The 24,512-nt window shown below is 40.8% G+C and overlaps 1 protein-coding gene across 9 annotated transcripts in view; it reads left to right on the forward strand.

Annotated features, from left to right (window-relative positions):
- The first annotated feature begins 5,810 nt into the window (after positions 1 to 5,810).
- The window catches only part of TASOR (transcription activation suppressor), a 65,602-nt gene continuing 46,900 nt past the window's right edge, over positions 5,811 to 24,512 (forward strand). For 5 of the 9 annotated variants that reach the window (XM_032153961.2, XM_032153956.2, XM_058439117.1 and 2 more), the window contains exons 1-7: positions 5,812 to 6,414; positions 16,586 to 16,731; positions 18,938 to 19,030; positions 20,488 to 20,560; positions 20,844 to 20,935; positions 22,082 to 22,243; positions 24,241 to 24,365. In XM_032153961.2, coding sequence (XP_032009852.1) covers positions 6,081 to 6,414; positions 16,586 to 16,731; positions 18,938 to 19,030; positions 20,488 to 20,560; positions 20,844 to 20,935; positions 22,082 to 22,243; positions 24,241 to 24,365 — 1,025 coding nt within the window. In that variant the 5' untranslated portion in view covers positions 5,812 to 6,080. Of the gene's footprint in view, positions 6,415 to 16,585; positions 16,732 to 18,937; positions 19,031 to 20,487; positions 20,561 to 20,843; positions 20,936 to 22,081; positions 22,244 to 24,240; positions 24,366 to 24,512 lie in introns of those variants that run through there. The other 4 variants (XM_032153958.2, XM_032153960.2, XM_032153957.2 and 1 more) reach the window with 2 other exon arrangements.

Genomic DNA, 24,512 nt, shown 5'->3' on the forward strand with positions numbered 1-24,512 from the left:
TTAACAACACTGTAAAGAATATCCTTGAATACACATTTAGAATGTGAATGAGTACATCTGTACCATATACATTTCTAGAAGTAGAACTGCTAGGTCAAAAGGTTACGCATCAGTAATATTGATAGTTATTGCTGAGTTATGCTATGTATATCCTGCCTTTTATTTATTTATTTATTTATTTATTTATTTATTTGAGACGGAGTCTCACTGTCAACAGCCCAGGCTGGAGTGCAGTGGTGCAATCTCGGCTCACTGCAAGCTTCACCTCCCGGGTTCACGCCATTCTCCTGCCTCAGCCTCTCCGAGTAGCTGGGACTACAGGCGCCCGCCACCACGCCCGGCTAATTTTTTTTTGTATTTTTAGTACAGACGGGGTTTCACCGTGGTCTCGATCTTCTGACCTTGTGATCCGCCCGCCTCGGCTTCCCAAAGTGCTGGGATTACAAGCGTGAGCCACTGCGCCCAGCCAGTATCCTGTCTTTTAAAGTACTGTTTGAGGAAGGGAGATGAAATGGCATAGTGGAAAATGCACTGAGTTTTGGACTTTGTTTTAAGAGAAGTTTAATATATTGTGGTTATTAACGGCATGGGGCTTTGGAGGCACACTGCCTGTGTTAGAATCTTGGTTTTGCCACTTACACTCTAAATGACATTAAGTTAATTAACTGCTCTGCCTCAGTTTTTTTCTTCTGTAAATGGAAATAACATTAGTACCTTCTCTGGGGATTGATGAGACTACACATGTAACACATTTAGAACAGTGTCTGGGCTGGGCGCAGTGGCTTACACCTGTAATCCCAGCACTTTGGGAGGCCGAGGCAGGCGGATCACCTGAGGTCGGGAGTTTGAGACCAGCCTGACCAACATGGAGAAACTCCGTCTCTACTAAAAATACAAAAATTAGCCAGGCATGGTGGTGGGTGCCTGTAATCCCAGCTACTTGGAAGGCTGAGGCAGGAAAATCGCTTGAACCCGGGAGGTGAAGGTTGCAGTGAGCAGAGATCATGCCATTGCACTCCAGCCTGGGCAACAAGAGCAAAACTCCATCTCAAAAAAAAAAAAAAGAACAGTGTCTTGACACACAGAAAGTACTCAATAAATGTTACTAGCTTGCTATATGATCTTGAGTCATGTCTTTTCCTATTTTTATTTTTTTACTTTTTTGAGACAGTCTCACTGTGTCACCCAGGCTGGAGTGCCATGGCACAATCTCGGCTCACTGCAACCTCTGCCTCCCAGGTTCAAGTGATTCTCCTGCCTTAGCCTCCTGAGTACCTGGGATAACAGGCATGTGCCACCACGCCCAGTTAATTTTTTTTTTTTTTGAGACGGAGTCTAGCTCTGTTGCCCAGGCTGGAGTGCAGTGGCATGATCTCGGCTCACTGCAACCTCCGCCTCCCGGGTTCAAGCGATTCTCCTGCCTCAGCCTCCCGAGTAGTTCGGATGACAGGAGCCTGCCCCCATGACCAGCTAATTCTTGTATTTTTAGTAGAGACGGGGTTTCACTGTGTTGGCCAGGCTGGTCTTGAACTTGTGACCTCGTGATCTGCCCGCCTCAGCCTCCGAAAGTGCTGGGATTACAAGCGTGAGCCACTGCACCCGGCCTTAACTTTTGTATTTTTAGTAGAGACAGGGTTTTACCGTGTTGGCTAGGCTGGTCTCGAATTCCTGACCTCAAGTGATCCACCTGCCTCGGCCTCCCAAAGTGCTGGGACTACAGGCGTGAGGCACCGTGCCTGGCCTCTCTTTTCCTATTTTTAAATTGTGGAATTGAAATTGATTATTTTTATGTTTCCAAATTTTAAAAGGCAATTGTGGTCCCTGGAAATTTAATTTTTTTTTTTTTTTTTTTTATTTAAACATAGTCTCGCTCTGTCACCCAGGCTGGAGTGCAGTGGCGTAGTCTCGGCTCATTGCAAGCTCCGCCTCCCGGGTTCACGCCATTCTCCTGCCTCAGCCACCCGAGTAGCTGAGACTACAGGCGCCCGCCACCACGCCCGGCTAATTTTTTGTATTTTTTAGTAGAGACGGGGTTTCACAGTGTTAGCCAGGATGGTCTTGATCTCCTGACCTCATGATCCGCCCGCCTCGGCCTCCCAAAGTGCTGGGATTACAAGCGTGAGCTACCGCGCCCGGCCTGGAAATTTAATTTTACACTATTTTATACTGTTCTCTAATATTCCTTGTGCTGCTGCTTTGACCATTACTGATAGGAGGAGACAACTACAGGCTTTATACTTAAAAGCATAAACTTTTGTAGCTCTTGCTTCAGAACTATGTGCATCTGTGGTACTCACACCCCCCACAGATATCTATATACATAAACATATATGAATACCTAGATGGATATCTTCTGCATGTCACTGTGTTAGTTTTCCTGAAACAGGTGAGATTCAGCAAATTTATACCCCTTTTCTGCCCCTCACGTTTCTGACTCCTTACTTTACCTTTAGGTCTCAGCTTAGCCATCATCATACATCCTAGTTTCAGATGCATTCCCCACTGAACAGCAAATTTGAAGAAGGTAACCCTGTTCATTTGCTTCAAAATTACTTCCTTAGTAGTAGCAGTGCTTAGTCCCCAAGAAATAAAAAATATTTCTAATAGTGAACATTAGTAATGTTCTCCAGCTGAGCTGAAATTTTTTTGCTATCTACAATAAATGAATATGTATTTAAAATTATATTTTAGAGACTCCCATTTTTTTATACCTTATAAGGCATAATATAGAAAATCTGATTTCACTAAATTTTTTTTTTTATTATGATTATTATTATTTTTGAGATGAAGTCTCTCTCTGTCACCCGGGCTGGAGTGCAGTGGCGCAATCTTGACTCAGTGCAACCTCCGCCTCCTGGGTTCAAGAGTTTCTCCTGCCTCAGCCTCCCAAGTAGCTGGGATTACAGGCACCCACCACCATGCCCAGCTAATTTTTTTTTTTTGAGACAAAGCTGTTGCCCAGGCTGGAGTGCAGTGGTACGATCTTGGCTCACTGCAAGCTGTGCTTCCCGGGTTCACACCATTCTCCTGCCTCAGCCTCCTGAGTAGCTGGGACTACAGGCGCCTGCCACCATGCCCAGCTAATTTTTTGTATTTTTAGTAGAGACAGGGTTTCACCGTGTTAGCCAGGACGGTCTCGATCTCCTGACCTTGTGATCAGCCTGCCTCAGCCTCCCAAAATGCTGGGATTATAGGTGTGAGCCACCACGCCCGGCCCATGCCCAGCTAATTTTTGTATTTTTAGTAGAGACAAGGTTTCACCATGTTGGCCAGGCTATTCTCGAACCCCTGACCTCAAGTGATCCACCCACCTTGGCCTCCCAAAGTGCTAGGATTATTATTATTATTTTTTTAAATAGAGACAGAGTCTCACCATATTGTGAAGGCTGGTCTTGAACTCCTAGGCTCAAGTGATCCTCCAGCCTTGGCTCCTAAAGTGCTGGATTACAGGTGTCAGCCACCACACCCAGCCACATATCATTAAACTTTTTTTTTTTTTTAAATAAATGTTGATTTGGAATGGGAAGCAATTTTTATCTTCACAAAATTTAAGATTCAACCTCTGTGGAGGGCTAATGGTTCTGTCTAGCCTTAGTTTTAGGTACTCTTTACTAACAACCTGTGATTGCTTTATGCATAGCCTACGAGCTTCCAAGTAGAGTTGCCTTTTCTTGAGTGGATGAGTGGTGGCATTAGTATGCAATTAGTTGTTTTTGTTTGTTTGTTTGTTTTTAATAGAGACAGGGTCTCACTTATTGCCCAGGCTGGGCTTGAACTCCTGGGCTCAAGTGATTCTTTTGCCTCCACCTCCCGAAGTAGGATTTTGACGTGAGCCACACCTGGCTACAATTAGTTCTTATTTTTGAATTTGATAAAAATGAGCTTTTAGGGATGCCTTCAATGAATCAACAAAAAAGAAAGTTACCAATTTGGGACTGCAATGTGAGTTTCTGATATTCTGTATTCTCTTTTAAATCAAGTAAAGCCCTTCCCCCAACTAAAAACCTTTTATTTAAAATAATGTATTTTTCCCTCAACCTAGACCTCAGTTTTTCATTTAAACATATTTTAAAATGTGTGTGTGTGTTTTGAGACAAAGTCTCAGCCCAGGGTGGAGTGCAATGGTGCCATCTCAGGTCAGGGCAACCTCCGCCTCCCGGGTTCAAGCAATTCTCATGCCTCAGCCTCCTGAGTAGCTGGGATTACAGGCATGTGCTACCATGCCCGGCTAATTTTTGTATTTTTAGTAGAGATGGGGGTTTCACCATGTTGGCCAGACTGGTCTCGAACCCCTGACCTCAGGTGATCTGCCCGCCTTGGCCTCCCAAAGTGCTGGGATTACGGGCGTGAGCCACTGCGCCTGGCCTAAAATGTGTTTTTAAACTATTTACTAATAATGGATTTACACTCTCTTTCGTATGATTTACTAAATTGATTCCAATAGGTTGGGCAATTCATGATTTTTTTTTTTAATATCAGCTGTTAAACAGTGGTAATGTTTATTAGAGGACAAACGAATCCAACTTTTGTGTTGCCCTTGGGAATGCCCTTTAAGCCTGGGGCCTTATTATGATGATAATTTGGTCTGTAAACTCTTTGGGAGACAGTTTGAGACTAGAGATCTGGGTCTCAAACCTGATCCTGCTGCTTGGCGACCCTCAACAAAATGTCAGCCCTCTGTTCCTTCGTCCATAAAATGAATAAAAGTGCACAGCTGCTGTCAAAATTAGGTCTTAGAGAAGCAGTCAGTGCAGTGCTTAAGCACTTACTGGGAGAGTTAAACAGACCCGGTTTCAAATCTTCGGTTTGTTACCGTAATTTGTCCAATGTCTTGCAACGCTTCTTTTAAAATGTGCAAACTAGTATCTACCTCATATCTGTTGTTGTGAGGATTAAATGGGAGATAATGCACGTAAATCACTTGTCCAGTCAGTGTCTAGCACATAGAAAGCACTCAGTAAATATTGGCTGTACTCGCGATAACCCATGATAGTTTATACTGACAAGGTACAAACTACTATGTAAAGGGCTCTTCACTTAACTATGAAGTTGTTCCCTTTATGGGAGAGCGACAACCTGCTGTATATTTTTTGATGTGACCGCAAGTTTATTTTTTCTTTAATATAGGAAAACGTTGTGGGGGGGTGCGACCAAAGGAAAAAAATGGGAAAAGTTAACAGCCTCCTCCCCTCAAACTCCCCAGAATCAAATCCTGTTAACACTAGGTTGTTAAGTCCCATCAGAGGATCTCAGGTGAAAGTGCTTGCTGGAGCTGTGACACTGGGTCACACCCTTTGAGATAAAAGAGAAGGCCGGGTGCGAGTAATCCATCATAAAGATAAAAATCTGGTGAGAATAGCAGGTCGCAGAGGCTGTCGAGGCTTTTAGGCTATTACCGCGTAGCCCATTCTCTTATCTCCTCTCCAGGTTTTTGTACACATGCAAATAGTTCATAAAACCGAGGTCGTCCCGCATCCACTGCTCTGAAGCCCGTTTGGGCCGACATAACTCGTGCGCAGAGGAAGGGTTTTGCCCACAAATGGGCGACGCCTGTGCTCCGGTGAAGAGGCCAAGCTCGTCTCCCTCGCCTGCAGCGCGGCGGGGCATTCCTGGGAACCCGAGGATCGCCAGGGGCCCACGCATTCCACAGGCCACAGCTGCGGCGTCGAGGCCCTCGCGGGGCGTTGCGGTCGCCCCTTTTGGCGGGCTCGGGCGCCCCGAAACTCCGCCCCCGGCGCGGTATATCCGCACTCGCGGAGGCGGGTGCCGCGCTCCCATTGGTGGAGTGGCCCGCGGTGGCCCCGCCCCCTCCCGGCCCCGACGCGCGCACGTTGAGTGGCGGGGGAAGGCAGAAGAACTACCCGATCGAGGAGCGGCTCCGAGGGCCGGGCAGCAAGGGTGGGGTGCCCGCTACAGGGCCCCCAAGAGGCTGCCAGGTCGGGAGCGCAGCCTGAGGCCACGGGGGGAAGGGGGTGGGTGGGCTGAGAGCAGCTCGGTGGCGAGACTGCCCCGCCGCCCCTTCCCCCCACACCCGTCGACCTTGTGGGCAGAAGCTTCCCAGAGCTCCTTACGCCGGCGCGATGGCGACTGCTGTGGAGACGGAGGCCTCTCAGCCGACGGATGCGAGCTGGGAAAGTGGCGGCGGCGGAGACGACGAGATGAAGCAGGCGCTTCCGGAGCTTGAGTCCTCCTCACAAAATGGCGGCGGCGGCGGCGGCCTCAACATCGCTGAGCCCGGCGGCGGCGCTGGGCCTGAGGAGAACGCGGGGGCCGAGGCCGCCCAGAGCCTCAGCCACGAGCAGCCTCAGGACTCCTCTGAGGCGGGCGCGGCCGCCCTGCCCAGAGGCCCCGAAGAGCCCGAAAGGCCTGTTAGGAGGAGTTTTCAGATTCCCAGGAAGAGCAGAGAAAAGAAAGGTGGTGCCTCTCCTTCTTCTCAATCCTCTCTCTCTCTCTCCCCTCCATCTTTTCATTAGAACCTTTCTATCTTCTCTTCCCACACCCATCCGAGATACGTAAACACGCATGCAGCGCCGGCCGCCTCTCCCCTCACCGCCACGGCCGCCCAGCTGCCGCGCTTGGTGCGAGAGAAAGCGGTGGAACCACGCTCCCCTGCTGCCCCTCCCCGCGGAAGTTGGAAGTAGCTCAGGTTTGAAGCTTGTCCGTAAGGCTGCAGCTCCCAGAGAGGAAAGATGGTGCTCGGCGCCCCTCCCTCCCAGCCCCCGAAGGCAGAGAAGCCGTTGTGTCCTCCTAAAGATGCTTCTGAGAAGTCTCGCTATGGAAATAGCCCGTGGCCATGGATTCTGGGGCTTTCTCCAAGGCCATTGCCAATGTTCTGAGGACCACGAGTGCTTCTCCCCGTGGAAATTCTTCAGTTCTGTGTGTCTACTTGAAATGTGCTTGATGTCAGCGTCCTCCCTTATTTAGAAATCTCTATTAGTAGATGTGATCCATGCACACTGCTGTTTTCCATCACACTTCATTTCAATGTAGATTTTTCCCCCTTCTTTTTGAAGCGTTAGATTAAATAGGTCTCTCCCTCTTTAAATTCGAACTTAGTATTGTTTTTCTTACATTTGAACAGAATGGCAAGGTAGGTTCTTGGCGCAGTAATTTCCCAATGGAAAAAAACTAATGAGAAGTTACCTTATCCTCAAGAGTCACCAGCTGGTCTTCTAGATGGTAGAACTTGAGATTAAAAAAAAGTCCAGTCTTAGTTTTTGGAACCCATATGGAAACAGTTACATTAATTACTTGTACCTTTAAAAAGTCTTAATGGCATATTGTTAATATGGAGTCAGAATTCCTAATGGAGGTCAAAATTAGTATCGCTTTTTGTTATTGGGGTATTATTTTTTAACCAGTAAATTTTGGATATTCTGAATTCAGACAATTTCCTTTTTGCCCTACTGTGTGGTTGGATTTTCATTATTTACTTTGGAAAATAATAGGATTTGTTTTTTTCCCGTATCTTTTCCATTTATTTGGTATAGAATCTTGGCTGTAGCATTATACTGACTTTCCATAAGCATCACCAGTTCCATTTGCACTACTGGAATTGTTTGAGCCTTTTATTGGAAAAATACAAATAAAGTTCATTTGTTTGGATGGCAAAGCCAAGAAAATACTTGGTATGAGAAACCATGTTGACAAAGATGAAGTTAACCTTTTGAAATTAGCATGAGGAATGTTTCTAGAAATATCTTTTGAGTTAATGTAATAATTTTAGGGTTCAGAAAGATACTTTTAAGGGTCAAGACTGTCAGTTCTTTTCGTGTATTTAGTTAAGATTTGAGATGTATGATTATAGTCTATATGAGAAAAGTTCCCAGTGTAATCAATTAGTAGAGAATAGGTAGGAAGTACATTCAAATGGGCTCTGGTTATGAGGTAGGAGGTGGAACTATTTTTTTTCTTAACAGCTTGATAAAAGCCGTTTGAAGTCTATTTTTTTTTTTAAGATTTAAGTGCCTAAGAATATGGACAAACCGTGATTTTTTTTTTTTTTTTTTTTTTTTTTTTTTTTTTTTTTTTTTGCTTGATAAAAGCCGTTTGAAGTCTATTTTTTTTTTTAAGATTTAAGTGCCTAAGAATATGGACAAACCGTGTTTTTTTTTTTTTTTTTTTTTTTTTTTACTGTTTGTTAGGACCAGAAGATTAGCCTAGAAACTCTTCAAAATTTAGTTTGAAATGTGGGAAGGCAGTAGGAACTGGAAAGGCACTGTGTTTGTGTGTTTTTTTTAATTAGATAAATAAAATCCAGAGATTGTTGTAAAATAGACTTCAGTTGAACACACTAAAAGTGGAAATAATTGAGGGATTAGGAAATATAAACCTAGCTGTTGTCTCCCATAGTCTTGTACCTCTTGGGTAAAACTTGTATTTTCCATTTTTACTTAGAGACAAAAGTTGGGAGGAAAGTATATCGCAGTGGACTTTTTCATGATTAGTGAAAATGAGCAATTTGTAACTTGTGTAATTATACCCTGAACACCAGCTGTTCAAATAGTAAAATAGCGATTTAAATAGAACTTTAAAAAATTAAATAAGCAGCTATTTTACCACCATGAATTTTATCTTGTTCAAGCTGAGAGAAGTTAATACATAAATTCAACTTTATTAAAAAAATTCATCATAAACAGTGCAGGTGCTGCTAGTTTTACTCCATACTCTTCATCCCAACGTCATCTCTTGGAAGGCTCTAGAGGTAAAGGTTTCACTTTGTGTAGGATTTGGCTAGGTATTACTAGTTGTGGTCATCTCAGTCTTTTTATCATGAATATTAGATGGTTTTCAGTAAGTATGTTTGCTTGAACTTTCCAGTATCAAAGGTTCTGTTGCATTCATATTTTAATATGGCAGATCTTTTCTTGTGACTGTGCTTTTCCAGTGAAATTTAAGATTACGACTTAAGTATTTTAATACCTTAAAGGTCACTACTGTGCAAATATAACTTAGTTCTTTTTTTGGTCTTGCCAGTAGTGTGGCATCCAAAATAACTGCCATTGTAATTGAGTAATATTATTGGCAAACACTTGTATAGTGCCTAATAAGTTGTGGGCATTGTTCTAAGCAATTAAATACATTGACTAAATCTCAACAATGTTTTGTGGTAGGTACTATTCCCATTTTACAGATGAGGAGACTAAAGTACTGAGAAGTTAGGTAACCTGCTCCAGGTCACACAGCTAAGTTGTGGAGATGGAATTTGAAGATAGTTATAGAGTACTTTTACTACTATAAGAAAGAAAAATCTTGCTACCCAGTTTGCATTATCTAAGAGTTTAAGTTAGCTGCCTTTTTTTTTTTTTTTTTTTGGAGACGGAGTCTTGCTCTGTCGCCCAGGCTGGAGTGCAGTGGCGCGATCTTCACTCACTGCAAGCTCCGTCTCCCGGGTTTACGCCATTCTCCTGCCTCAGCCTCCTGAGTAGCTGGGACTACAGGCGCCCGCCACCACGACTGGCTAAATTTTTTTGTGTGTGTGTTTTTTAGTAGAGTTGGGGTTTCACCGTGTTAGCCAGGATGGTCTCGATCTCCTGACCTTGTGATCCGCCCACTTCGGCCTCCCAAAGTGCTGGGATTACAGGCGTGAGCCACGGCGCCCGGCCAAGTTAGCTGCTTTTGATCTGACCTGTTAGTAACAAAAACTGTTTTTCTCCCCCTATTAAATATAGAAATATTTAGTATGTTTTCATCCTTGGGGAATTTTGACATTCAGAAATTATGTTCACTATCAACATTTGATTGGTACTGACAGATTAAGTGCCTCTTTGACTGGAAAGGTATACATTTTACTGTTTTTGATGTTATTTATTGGCTGAGGCATGATTCTTATATTTAACCAAATTTTAGAATTTAACCAAATAGTAGAATTGAATTTTGTTGGTAGATGTTTCACTATTGCCTTCTTTAAATCTAGTGAGTCGTAAAAAGTAAATTAAAATTGGTAATTGCATTTGATGTAGTTTTTCCCTCCAAAGTTCTTGGGAAATGGAGTAGCGATGATTCACTTTCTGGAAAACGTTTATTGGTTAATGTTTTTGTAGGGTCCAAGGGAGTCTCAAAAATTAATTGCTGTCATGCACTAAGTTTCCATACTGGTTTAGTCCAGAAGTAATGGCTAATTCCCCTAACCTCCATCTTCCCCCACAAAATTTTCACTTGCCTTTTTGAAGCCATTGGAGCCAAGTCTCATTCTTAAGGAAATTTCCATGGTATTTCATTAGTTGTATATGGATGAGTGGGTTCTGAGAACAATAGCTCTCTCCATACATAATAGCAAAGTAATCGAGGTAAAATTTACTTTGACCTATCCTCAGTCCAGAAAACATTGTTTTGTATTCGTACTCTCGATTCCTGACAGCATATTCATTTCTAATTGTACACTATGTTCACCCTTGTTGATGTAAAGATGAAGTACCCACTCCTAAAGTATTGTCCGTGGTAATTTTTTTTAGACTGAGGAAAAGTGATTTTAAAAAAAGATCTTACTGTGAAGAACAAATGGATGGAGAGTGATTGTATTATAATCATTAATAGAAGTCAGCTGTGAATTCAGAGAAAATTTCAGATCCCCAGCCTCTTCTTGCTAATTATTTCGTTGTCTTCTATGAATTAGTTACTTTAAATCAGACAATTGTTTATACTTCGTATTACCCATTTGTATGTCTTTTTTTTTTTTTTTTTTTTTGGAGTCAGAGCCTCTGTCGCCCAGGCTGGGATGCAGTGTTGTGATCCTGGCTGACTGCAGCCTCTGCCTCCTAGGTTCAAAGGATTCTCCTTCCTTAGCCTCCCCCAGTAGCTCGGATTACAGGCATGTGCCACCATGCCCAGCTAATTTTTGTATTCCCCTTAGAGATGGGATTTCGCCATGTTGGCCAGGCTGGTCTGGAACTCCTGACCTGAAGTGATCTGCCCTCCTTGGTTTCCCAAAGTGCTGGGATTACAGGCATGAGCCGCCACGCCCAGCCCCATTTGTATGTTTTAATAGGAATGGTCCGTCTTTTAAGTTTAGCTTTTTAAAATTTGTGTATATATGATAATATTTTTTGTGATATATATATACATAATACAAAACGATCTGCCTTAACACCAAACAAATTGGTAAAACTAATTGATGAAGATGTTCTTTTGATGAAGGAACAAAGGTGTTTGATGACCTAAATTATATATCTATGCCGACTGCCTTTATAAATACAACCTTCAAATCTTGAGTGTGGGCTGGGCATGGTGGGTCATGTCTGTAATCCCAGTACTTTGAGAGGCCGATGTGGGCAAATCACGAGGTCAGGAGTTTGAGACCAGCCTGGCCAACGTGGTGAAACCCTGACTCTACTAAAAATACAAAAAATTAGCTGGGCCTGGTGGTGGGCGCCTGAAATCCCAGCTACTCGGGAGGCTGAGGCTGGAGAATCGCTTAAACCCAGGAGGTGGAAGTGGCAGTGAGCCGAGATCGCGTGACTGCCCTCTAGCCCAGGCAACAGTGCAGGACTCCATCTCAAAAAAAAAAAAAAAAAAAAAACCCCAAAAAACATGAGTGTGCTTTGTATGATACTACTAATAAAAAATATTTGATGATAGTATGGCTAAGAGTCAGGAAATTTGAATTCCAGTTCAAATTCTATGATACTGTCTCTTTTCTTATTTGAATTACAAATCTCTAAGTGCCCTTCTGAATCTGCTCTTCAGTCTCGTAAAATATATCTATAATTAGTTTGTAAGTAGGGAAACCTTGTATGATCAGTAATCAACTTAGCTGTTTTTCTGACAGGCATTTAATGGAAGTCGATTAAATAAGCAAAATTACACATTTCTTAATGTGTGAAAGAACCTATTGCTACTGCTGTTAACCTTTATAAAACAAAGGGTGTTACGACTGTTGGCCCTGTTATCTCTAGAGGAAAATTAAAATCAGAAAAAATTAAGAGATTTGAGAGAAGATATGAGGGTAGAAAGAGCAGTATTAGAACCAACTTCTTTGTTCTTTTATATTAACTTCCTGTGCCTAAGTGTTGTATATGATTTTTAGTCTGTAAAATGAGGAAACAATCATTTTTCCAGCTCTTGACATGATTGGACATTGTACGTCTGATACCCATATACACATACATCATATATTTCAGGATGCAAGGTAGGGAGCCTAATCACTTGAATTTGAATCCCAGCAGTTTGATTCATTCATTAACCCTGTAACCTTGGGCCAACTCAAAGGCTACTTGTCTGTTTCAATTGAGAAACGGGCATGTTGAACTTCATAGCGTAGTTTTGATGATTGAGATGATACACGTAAAGCTCCTAGTACAGTATTGAAGGTGGTACTTAACCACTAATGGTTAGACAATAACTGTCATAATCTAGAGAACAGTTTATTGAATACTGAGTTCCCCGAGTGAAATGGATGATTCATATAATGGTTTCCCTATCTGGATAGACACAGGGTTGTTTATTATTACTACCTCAAATAGTGACCCATAATTGAGATTTTTGACTTAAAATATTTTCTTTAAAAGGAGTGACAAGATACATTGATCAAGATACATGTAGTGTTAAACGACCTCTGAGGACATAAAATAGACTACCAGAGAACGTACATTCAGAACATGAACTTAGCCGGGCGCAGTGGCTCAAGCCTGTAATCCCAGCACTTTGGGAGGCCGAGGCTGGCAGATCACGAGGTCAGGAGATCGAGACCATCCTGGCTAACACGGTGAAACCCCGTCTCTACTAAAAATACAAAAAATTAGCCGGGCGTGGTGGCGGGCGCCTGTAGTCCCAGCTACTCGGGAGGCTGAGGCAGGAGAATGGCGTGAACCCGGGAGGCGGAGCTTGCAGTGAGCCAAGATCCTGCCACTGCACTCCAGCCTGGGCGACAGAGCAAGACTCTGTCTCAAAAAAAAAAAAAAAAAAAATGCAGAGCATCAACTTAATAAATTTTCTGAACTGCTGTTAGCAGCAAGTTGACTTGAAATCCTTAAAAATAGTTGCAGGATAATTTTATTATCCTAGAAATTATCACCAGAAAAAATGAGAAAGTATAACCAGCCTAACAAAGCCACTGAGGCATTTGCAATACAAAATAATTAGGATACAGATATTTATTGTTAGAGCTAAAATGCTTTTTTCTTTTCATTTGCAATAATTTTTTTCCTGTCAGCTGTCATTTTTAGTACGTTGGATGTGACTGGACATTGCTTTAGAGTGAACTGGAAAATGTTAAGTACTTTGAGAATAATTTGGATGTGAACTTTTATGCAGATTTATGATTTGACCAATTTTTTACTTACGATTAGATTAATGGTAGAAATTGTATTGGGTAGCTTAACTAATGAAAATTTCTTTTATGTAGACCATAAAATTTCATAGAAATTGGCAGCCATGTGATACCTTTTTTGTGTACATTTTATATATCTGAAGTCATTTTGTTTAGAAACAAAATCATGTGTAAAACCCAACTTTTAAAATCATGCTTGGCCCACTTTGGTTGTGAAAGCCTATAAAGACCTCCACATGCTGCTTTCCTTGCCAAGTTTTTCGCAGTTTAATTGGGGACAATCATCACAAAGATAAGATGTTTTTGTCCTACATTCCGTAACAGGTTTGAATGAAGACAGTATATGCCTTCTACCCTCTTTTCTGAGCTTTCATTTGTGTTTTGTATGTTACTGAATTGTTGAATTTGTGAATGAGTCTTAATTTTATATCACAGTCATTTAGTAGTGGAATATATTGTTACCATTTTTAAAGCTCATGACAAAATTTCTCACTTTATTGACTGTTTAATATTTTTAGGGATGGCACTCACAGGTCTAGCTACTGGGATACGGGAAACATGAGTAATGAGCAAGGCAGGTGCAGTTCCTGCTCTCATGGAGCTTACAATCAATAGGTTACTGAACATATTCGTCTGCTACAAGTTTGATTATAGGACACTTTGTGTTGAGTAGTCTTGTTCTATTTGAGTACTTGTTTGAGCTTACTGCTGTTTATTTTTTAATTGTATTGCTATAACTGTGTTGACTATTTTTTTGGTGTGCAGTTCCAAAATAGTGGTAACTGTACACATTGTGCCATTGAAAACTACGTTTTTACAGACACTTCTGTAATATATACATGGTTTGGTAAATGAATGGATGAAAGGCTCTGTCATTTGACATGTCCTTTAAAGTCTAATAATCATGTATAAAAAAGACAACAGTTCGCTGCATCTGTTACCTTTAGCAGTATGTACAAGTGGAACATTATGTTTTCAGTAGTGACCTGTTTTGACTGTTACATTTCTTGACCCTTATTAAATAGTGTCTTTAAAGAAATTAAGGTAATAGAGAATAACATAGTTTCTATGAGTAGTTCTCTACAGTGAAAAGTCGTTCCTTTTTGATTTGGGGAAATATATATGTATAGACTTTTAGGTGTATTAGTAAATTATTTTGTGCATAAGATGGAAATTCGAGGTTACTAGACCAGTAATTCTCAAGAACTAATTGCATAGTTGACTTAAATGTTTTAAAAATTAAGTGGGGGCTGGGCACGGTGTCTCATGCCCGTAATCCCAGCACTTTGGGAGGCCGAGGCAGGTGGATTACCTGAGGTCAGGAGTTGAGACCAGCCTGGTCAACATGGTGAAATCCCATATCTACTAAAAATCTAAAAATTAGCTGGACGTGGTAGCAGGCATCTGTAATCCCAGCTGGTTGGGAGGCTGAGGCAGGAGAATCGCTTGAACCTGGGAGGCGCAGAGGTTGCAGTGAACCGAGATCGTGCCACTGCATTTCAGTCTGGGCAACAAGAGTGAAACTCCATCTCAGAAAAAAAAAAAAAAATTCAGTGGGATGTAGAATGGTTGGGGATGTGGAGGATAAAAACTTAAATGTCCTGGCTGGGCACGGTGGCTCATGCCTATAATCCCAGCACTTTGGGAGGCCGAGGCAGGCGAATCACGAGGTCAGGAGATCGAGACCATCCTGGCTAACATGGTGAAACCCCGTCTTTACTAAAAATACAAAAAAAAAAATTAGCCGGGTGTGGTGGTGGGCACCTGTAGTCCCAGCTACTCGGGAGGCTGAGGTAGGAGAATGGCGTGAACCTGGGAGGTGGAGCTTGCCATGAGCCAAGATTGTGCCACTGCACTCCAGCCTGGGCGACAGAGCAAGTCTCCGTCTCAAAAAAAAAAAAAAAAAACAACCAAAAAACTTAAATGTCCTAGTATGTGTTGGATGCTATGCTTAGAGCTTTTTCCATGTGTTGTCTCATGTATGGCATGTGGCGTATAGTGGTTATTAGGCTAGCTGGAGTTTGCCGTTTTACATATGAGAGAGCTGAGCTATATGTTATTTATTTACCCACATTTTACTCCAAGCCAGTAATGCTAGGTCTGGTATTTGTGTCCAGGTTTGACTCTAAAATCCCACATGTTTTCATTTTATTAAGTTGTCATAATAAATGTTCTACTACTTTTTGTGGATTATACAAGAAGCCACGTGAGTGCAGCATTTTATTTTTTATTTTTATTTTTATTTTTGAGACAGGGTGTCGCTCTGTCTCCCAGACTGGAGTGCGGTGGGAGAACATGGCTCACTGCAGCCTTGAACTCCTGGGCTCAAAGGATCCTCCTGCCTCAGCCTCCCAAGTAACTGGGACTACAGGCATGCACCACCATGCCTGGCAATTTTTTGTTTTTTTTTTTAATGGTTTGTAGAGACAGGGTCTCACTATATTGCCCAGGCCGCTCTGGAACTCCTGAGCTCAAGCAGTCTTGCTGCCTTGGCCTCCCAAAGAGCTGGAATTACAAGCATGAGCCAAGTTTTTTTTAAAGACTAGTGTGTCAGTAACAGCATATTTTGTTACTTCACATAATGTCTTAAATGCTTTTGTGCTCTCATACATGGTATAGGTAGTTTGCTGAAATACACAGTCTGAGACCTACTTCAGTGTAACATAAAATAGGAGCTGAGTATAAACACAGGTTCTTCTAAGAGTTTTTAAGCAATTTAGGTTGCCTAATACAATGCCTAAGGATTGCAAAATTGCACCTTCCTTGTCTGTGTAATGCCAGATCCTCATTGTTGAAGGAACTGGTATATGTAGGCAACTGTTTGTTTTGTTTTGTTTTTTTTTTTTTTTTTTTTGAGACGGAGTCTCGCTCTGTCGCCCAGGCTGGAGTGCAGTGGCGCGATCTCCACTCATTGCAAGCTCCGCCTCCCGGGTTTACACCATTCTCCTGCCTCAGCCTCCCGAGTAGCTGGGACTACAGGTGCCCGCCACTGCGCCCGGCTAGTTTTTTGTATTTTTACTAGAGACGGGGTTTCACTGTGTTAGCCAGGATGGTCTCGATCTCCTGACCTCATGATCCGCCTGCCTCGGCCTCCCAAAGTGCTGGGATTACAGGCGTGAGCCACCGTGCCCGGCCGTAGGCAACTGTTTTACATTTTTTTCAATGAGTTAATATCTCTTTTGCATATCACAAAGTTAAATAGCCTTGATGCCTTTTTTCATGTTATTTAAAGTTACATTAACCCACAAAAATATAAGAAGCTATATTTAAGATGGAGTAATGTTAAACATTTTAAATGTTTGTTTTTTTTTATTTTAGCACTTTTCCAGCCATTAACTCCAGGCTCTCGAGAATTTGAAGATGTTGTAAATATTCTCCATTCTTCTTACCTTGAACCAACCTCAGTAACAAATTTTAACTACAGACGTGCTTGCTTGATACACAATGAGCTTTTGGAAAAGGAGGTATGTTTTAAATTATACTTACTGTAAGATTGTTTTCAGAACCAGTTAACAGCCTGGGAAAAAAATGTTCTCTAGAAATACTAACATTTTTAGGAAAACCAAATTATGAAGGGAAAACAAGTTGCTTTTTTTTTGTTCGTTTGTTTGTTTTTTTTTTTTTGAGATGGAGTTTCGCTGTTGTTGCCCAGGCTGCAGTACAGTGGCACGATCTCGGCTCACTGCAGCTTCTGCCTCTCTGGTTTCAAGCAGTTCTCCTGCCTCAGCCTCCAGAGTAGCTGGGATTACAGTCATGTGCCACTGCACCTGCCTAATTGGGAAAACAAGTTTTAAATGACATCTCTTTTTTCCACCAAATGTTGCTGTAGCATTACATTTATCTGCTGTGTTAAATTGTTATTAATATGCAATTATGTAAAATAACTTTTTAACTGAAAATCTTAAGTATAGAGATAGCTTACTAGCTAATGGTTTAATTGTAAATTCAGCTGAGCATGGTGGCTCATGCCTGTAATCCCAGCACTTTGGGAGGCCGAGGTGGACGGGTCGCTTGAGGCCAGGGGTTTGAGACCACCCTGGCCAATGTGGCAAAACCCATCTCTACGAACATTAGCTAGGCGTGGTGGCACATGCCTGTAATCCCAGCTTCTTGGGAGGCTGAGGCACGAGAATTGCTTGAACCCGTGAGGTTGCAGTGAGCCGAGATCGCGCCACTGCACTGAAGCTTGGGTGATAGAACAAGAACTCTGTCTCAGATAAATAAGTATATAAATAAATTGTGAATACGTAGGGCTTTTTGCTCTTTGAGTATTGTACATGTTAATTAAATGCCTAAATTGGAAGGTAATTAACGAAGTCAAATATGTGGGTGTGTTTGTTTTTAGGACATGCTTAAATTTTTTTTTTTTTTTTTTTTTTTGAGACGGAGTCTTGCTCTGTCACCCAGGCTGGAGTGCAGTGGCACAATCTCGGCTCACTGCAAGCTCCGCCTCCCGGGTTCACGCCATTCTCCTGCCTCAGCCTCTCCGAGTAGCTGGGACTAAGGCGCCCGCCACCACGCCCGGCTAATTTTTTGTATTTTTAGTAGAGACCAGGTTTCACCATGGTCTCGATCTCCTGACCTCGTGATCCACCCGCCTCGGCCTCCCAAAGTGCTGGGATTACAAGCATGAGCCACCGCGCCCAGCCAGGACATGCTTAAATTTTTCCACAATTATTGCCTGGTGGCTATATTATGATTTTATCATTAGTGGATATTCTTAGTGAAAAAGTTCAAACAAAGAAGAATAATTGAGCATGTTAGTGAACTTAAGTTTCATGTACAAATTAGAATATTTGAGTTTTGATTTAGGAAAAGCCAGCATGTATAGATGTTTTGAAATATTTGATGGATAATGCTTTCCAACGGACCTGAAATACGAATTTTTTATTTTTGCAAGTTGGTTAACCAAGTGGTACCAGGATTTAATTTCGAAAGGTTCCCTAAAGGGCACTGAATCGTAGAGAAAATTAAAATCTTAGTAGCTTGAATTGATGTAGTTTCATGGTATGATAGCGATTATTTGTTAATTTTATATGAAACTTTAGTCTGAAGATTCATTAGTTATATTATTAAAGAGCAGTAATAGCCTGAATATAAAATGTCAGATGTTTTATATTTTAAATGCATATCTATTTTATAGATAGGAAAGCCAGTGATTTAGGATAACTTATAGTTCCAACTACTTAGATGAAGTCACTCTTCCATCTTATAAATATGTATGGAGCACATGTTATGTGCTTGGCATTGAGAATACAGTTACAGAGAAAAGAAGCATTTTTTCTAGTTCTAATTGAGTTTATAGTCTAGAAGTTGATCATTCAGCAGATTTATTAAACCACCTGTTGGATGCAGTGTACCATGTTAAGTAAAGTGGAAGATACAAAGATAAAGCATGAATTTATAATCTGTGGGAGAGTTGTAATGTGGTAAAACTATAAGAGAAATTTAAAGATTGGTGAGCATTAGATGTTTATTTGACTATATTAATGTTATATATAAAGAGCCAGTTAAAATAGGGGAAAAACTGAAGGACAGAGAGTATAGAGAGAGAGAGATTATTTTTCCATTTTGGTAGGTGTGAGATTTCTTGGGGAAAAAAAATAAAACTTGTAGCTTGAAAAACATAATCACATGCTAAGTAGTTGTTACAGGTTTAATTTCATTTAGTTTACAGAAAAGCGAAGAGAACTGAAGTTCGATGGTCGTTTAGATAAGGAACTTTCAGAATCCTATGCATTTCTGATGGTTGATCGATACCAGGTGAGTTAACGCATTTTATAAAAACAATTTGGGGATGTTTCCATTGTAAGTTACCAATTTTGTGATTATTCAACAGTATTCTTGACAATTATAGACTTTTTTGGTATATAAGTGGAATACATGATTTAATGGGGCAAAATGTTTATTGTTTGTAATTTGTTTTTCAAATGTACTCAGTTTTTTCTCTGACCAGTCCTATTTTCTTCCCCTAGAATGTGCTTGATAATAATACTTTTCTCTTCATTTATTTATTTATTAATTTCTGAGATGGAGTCTTGCTCTGTCACCCAGGCTGGAGTGCAGTGGCGTGATCTTGGCTCACTGCAACCTCTGTCTCCTGAGTTCAAGCGATTCTCCTGCCTTAGCCTCCCAAGTAGTTGGGGTTACAGACACACCCCCCCCCACACCTGGCTAATTTTTGTATTTTTAGTAGAGACGGGGTATCACCATGTTGGCCAGGCTGGTCTTGAACTCCTGACCTTGTGATCCACCCACCTCGGCCTCCCAAAGTGCTGGGGTTACAAGTGTGAGCCACCGCACCTGGCCTTTTCTCCTTATTAAAAAGATTATCTTGTTGATTATATGTGAGATTATCTTCTATATTGTTGATTCTATGCCTGGAACCATTTTTCCTTTTTTTTTTTTTTTTTTTTTTTTTTTTTTTGAGATGGAGTCTCACTCTGTTGCTCAGGCTGGAGTGAAATGGTGTGATCTCGGCTCACTCACTGCAACCTCCTTCTCCCAGATACAAGTGATTCTTGTGCCTCAGCCTCCCGAGTAGCTGGGATTACAGGACGCACCACTGCACCCGGCTTATTTTTTTGTGTTTTTAGTAGAGTTGGGGTTTCCCCATGTTGGCCAGGCTGGTCTTGAACTCCTGACTTGAAGTGATCTGCCTGCCTTGGCCTCCCAAAGTGCTGGTATTACAGGCGTGAGCCACCATGCCTGGTCTGTTTTTTCCCCTTTTAATCGAAGATATTTAGGTGGAATAATATTTTGCTGTTTCTAATTCTCTTTGAAAAGTAATGGTTATATATATTGAGTGGCAGGAGTTAAGAGTATCTGTCACACCTGGCATGAAGAAAAATGATTGAAAAGTAACCAGGCATGGTGGGGAGCACTTGTAGTTCTAGTTACTTGGGAGGCTGAGGTGGTAGGATCAGTTGAGCCCAGGAGTTCAAGGTCATGCCACTGCACTCCAGCCTAGGGGGCAGAGGGAGACCCTATCTCTAAAAAAATTAAATAAAGAAAAATGGATTCTAGATATGGTTACTTTGAGAAGTGTAAGTCAGTTTTACATTAATATTTATAAAGTGGCAAATATATAAGATTTCTGTGATCTAGAATGATATATAGTTTAGAAGCTTTGTTTTTATTTAAACCAAGTTTATAAAATTATTTTTTCATGTTTTAAATGTTATTATGACTGCAAGATGAAGTATTTTTTTTTAATTTAGGTTCAAAGCATATGTGAAAAAGGATTACATGTGGGTCAGTCCAAAATAACAATTCTTGGCAGTCCTTCCATGGGTAATCTTTTTTCTTTTTAAATATGAATACCTACTACTAAGTTGCTGTCTAAAAATATATTGTCTCGTAATTTCACTGCAGTTGTTATTAAATTCGTGCTTTATTATATTCCTAGAAAAAGAGACTAGTCATAGGTTCTGAAATGTAAGATCAGTTTTATCTTTTGTTTCTGATTTTTGCACACTTCAAATTGATGAAGGATAACTTTTTAAAAATGTCTCATTTTAGTCCTAGTGATTTTGAAAAATGTAATCAGTTTCCTTAATTTTTCCCTCTTTTCTAGGTGTCTATCTTTCTAGGTATGCTGATTTATTACAAGCAAATCCTTTGGACACGGGGGCAATGGGTGATGTTGTTATTTTTAAAATAATGAAGGTAATTTAAACTTCCACGTTTCATGTATGAAAAATACACTTGATTTGGATTTTAATTTTTAGATGATGCTAAGTCTTTAGGAGATTGTTTAAAAAGTTCATGCTTGCTAGTGTTTGGTAGTTAAAGATACTTTTGAAAATGGTTTATTGGCCATCTTTTTTTGTGTGTGTGTTGTTTTTTGGTTTTTGGTTTTTTGAGACGGAGTCTCGCTCTGTTGCCCAGGCTGGATGGAGTGCAGTGGCGCCATCTTGGCTCACTGCAAGCTCCGCCTCCCGAGTTCATTCCATTCTCCTGCCTCAGTCTCCAGAGTAGCTGGAACTACAGGTGCCTGACACCAAGCCCGGCTAATTTTTTGTATTTTTAGTAGAGATAGGGTTTTACCATGTTAGCCAGGATGGTCTTGATCTCCTGACCTCGTGATCCACCCGCCTCAGCCTCCCAAAGTGCTGGGATTACAGGTGTGAGCCCCTGTGCCTGGCCTATTTGCCGTCTTTGATCTAAGCTAACCGTACTTAAGAGTTTGTTTTCCTTTCCAAAGAAAGGAATGTAGAGAGTAATATGTTGATAATATGATTTATATTGGTGAAGAGTATTATGAATGGAGTTTCTGTTTACTTGTTTAATAACAAGTTCAAATTTTTTTTTTTTTTTTTTTTTTAGTGATTAGCTTTTTCTTACTGCTTGAAATTTGGTAAAAGTGTTCTATGAGATATTATTTTATTTATTTTTTGGAGACAGAGTCTCACTCTGTCACCCAGGCTGGAGTGCAGTGGCACAATCTTGGCTCACCGCAACCTCCGCCTCCCAGGTTCAAGCAGTTCTGCCTGCCGTAGCCTCCTGAGTAGCTGGGATTACAAGCGTGTGCCACCATGCCCGGCTAATTTTTGTATTTTTAGTAGAGACGGTTTCGCCACGTTGGCCAGGCTGGTCTCGAACTCCTGACCTCAGGTGATCCGCCTGCCTTGGGCCTCCCAAAGTGCTGGGATTACAGGCGGGAGTCACCACGCCCAGCTGTTCTGTGAGATATTAAAGGGAAAAAATGGTTGGGATAGTTGATCTATATTCAAAGAAGTATTTCATAATATTAATGTTATATAGTCAACAATTAGATTTAGGTAGGCACTTAAAAGGTTTTCTCTATTTTAGGGTAAAATAAAGAGTATATATGACCCCATGGGTGTAAAATGTTTGGAATCTATGTTAAATAAAAGTGCTTTGGACCCCACACCAAAGCATGAATGTCACGTGTCGAAGAATGCCAATCGAATTACATCACTTTTGGCTTACAGAGCCTATGAGCTTACTCAGGTAGGTGCCAGGATCCGTTGTAATGTTATGACCTCATACTTGTTTGTTACCAAATCCTTTAAAATGTCTCCCTTTCAGTTCTCTCTGTCCCCACACTAGTCTAGATTCTGGTGTCTGCATATCACTTCCAGACTCCAGTGTCTGTTGCTGCTATTTGTTCAGTGTTTTCTGAGATGTCTCAGAAACATAGAGTGGGTCTTCAAGGTTACAGGGTAGTATTTATAGACTCCCTAGTCTAGCTCTTCCTGCCAGTGGACTGTGGCTTGGTTTTTATATGATCATTGCCCTCAACACACCTCATTTCATTTTGAAACCTTGGCATTTCCTGGCCTAGAAAGATCTCTTGCCTAATAAGATACTACTCATCTTTCAAGGTAAAGTTGAAACCCCTTGAAATAATCTTAATGCATAACATTTTGTACTATTGGTTTGATAGGTATTTTCTATCTTTATTAACATTTTTAAAGATGCAAACCTAGAACTATTTTTTAAGCCTTATTCAAGTATAATTGACATATACTACACATATATAAGAGTAACATTTGATGAGCTTTAGTGTTAAGTTTTTATATGAGGTTTGACTATAAAGCAATGGTTTTTTTGTTTTTGTGTTTGTTTTTTTAAATAGAGATGGGGGTCTCACTGTTTTGCCCAGGCTGGTCTAGAACTCCTGGGCTCAAGTGATCTTCCCACTTTAGCCTCCCTATTCTTGTTTTTTAATTATTAGTATTTTGTTATTTTGAGACAGAGTCTCGCTCTGTTGTCCAGTCTGGAGTGTGGCGGCGTAATCTTGGCTCACTGCAACCTCTGCCCCCCAGGTTCAAATGATTCTCCTGCCTCAGCCTCCCAGGTAGCTGGGATTAAAGGTGCCTGCCACCTCACCTGGCTAATTTTTTGTATATTTTTAGTAGAGATGGGGTTTCACCATGTTGGCCTCAAACTCCTGACCTCAGGCGATCCTGCCTGCCTCAGCCTCCCAAAAACTTGGGATTACAGGTGTGAGCCACCACACCCAGCACCTGTTCTTTTTAACATTAAAAAAAATGTCTATAACCAAATGGACTGTTTGTGAAAAGTAGTAATGTTAACTTCCCTGGAAATGTTCTTTCTTTAATTTAGCTTTATTTATGTAAAATAAAATTTTAAGAACTATTGTGGGCTTTTAGCAAAAATTACATTCACCAAAGTCATTTGGAATTGACTCATTTGATTACCCTCTGGACAGTAGCAATATTGGTAGGTGTGAAGTATACATGTAAGATAGTTATTGGCTTTTCTAGAAGGACTTGCAAACTGGCCTTATGTTTTTAAAAAAGTCCAGCCATTTTTAGAGCAATAACGACATTATTGAAATCAATAGTTTCCCACGGGAGTGGACTTTGAAGGACTGTACTACTGTGTTCATAAACTCAGGCATTCTTAAAGTGAAAATCACTACTCTGAAAGTTACAAAACTGTACTATACTGAATGTGGTGAAGAGGTGAAGGGGAAAGACTGATGGGTAATGGGAAGAGGGTCAGCTATCTTTGTCACCTATGTTCAGATTCTTTTCCGTATCTCCTTTGCTACTTTGTTTGTAATTGGAGCCAGGTGTGTTTTTCTTTTGAAATAGTAAAACCATAGTTTGGTTTAGTTGAGATTGTGTTCTTAGTATTTTGCTTTTTGTATTAGATTGGTTATTCTGAGCTGACCTGGGAGCTTTGACTCTGTTTATAATATTTTTATTAGGAAACTCTCAGTGGTCAACTCTTCAGAAGTAAACTTTTGGAATAGTTAGTAATACTCTGGGATCTTACGCACTTACATGCAGAATATTTTATATCACAAAATGAATACAAAGTACTAATTATTTTAGTTAAATTGGCACGCAGAGCTTAAAGACATTTTTTGTCAGAAGTGCATGTATGGTTTTCTATTTCTCAGAAATCAGGCAGATAAATATAAGGTTTCACCTTGCCTTTTTAAAGAAGTTAATTTTGCATTTTCTTATTTTTAGTATTATTTTTATGAGTATGGCTTTGATGAGCTAAGGCGAAGACCAAGACACGTTTGTCCATATGCAGTTGTGTCTTTTACTTACAAAGATGATATACAAACTCCGAAGTTTGTACCTTCATCAAGGTAAGACTTAGGAGTTTTAGACATCATCCACAGTGATAATTCTACTACAGATCCTGCACTACTGAGTTAGGAGGACCATTTTGTTTCCTTCCCATTTTTTTTTTTTTTTTTTAACTTCCCTTGAAGTTGGTTGGAGACTGAAGTGTT

The sequence above is a fragment of the Hylobates moloch genome, unplaced genomic scaffold (genome assembly GCF_009828535.3).
Source record: "Hylobates moloch isolate HMO894 unplaced genomic scaffold, HMol_V3 SCAFFOLD_5, whole genome shotgun sequence".
NCBI classification, from domain to species: Eukaryota; Metazoa; Chordata; class Mammalia; order Primates; family Hylobatidae; genus Hylobates; species Hylobates moloch.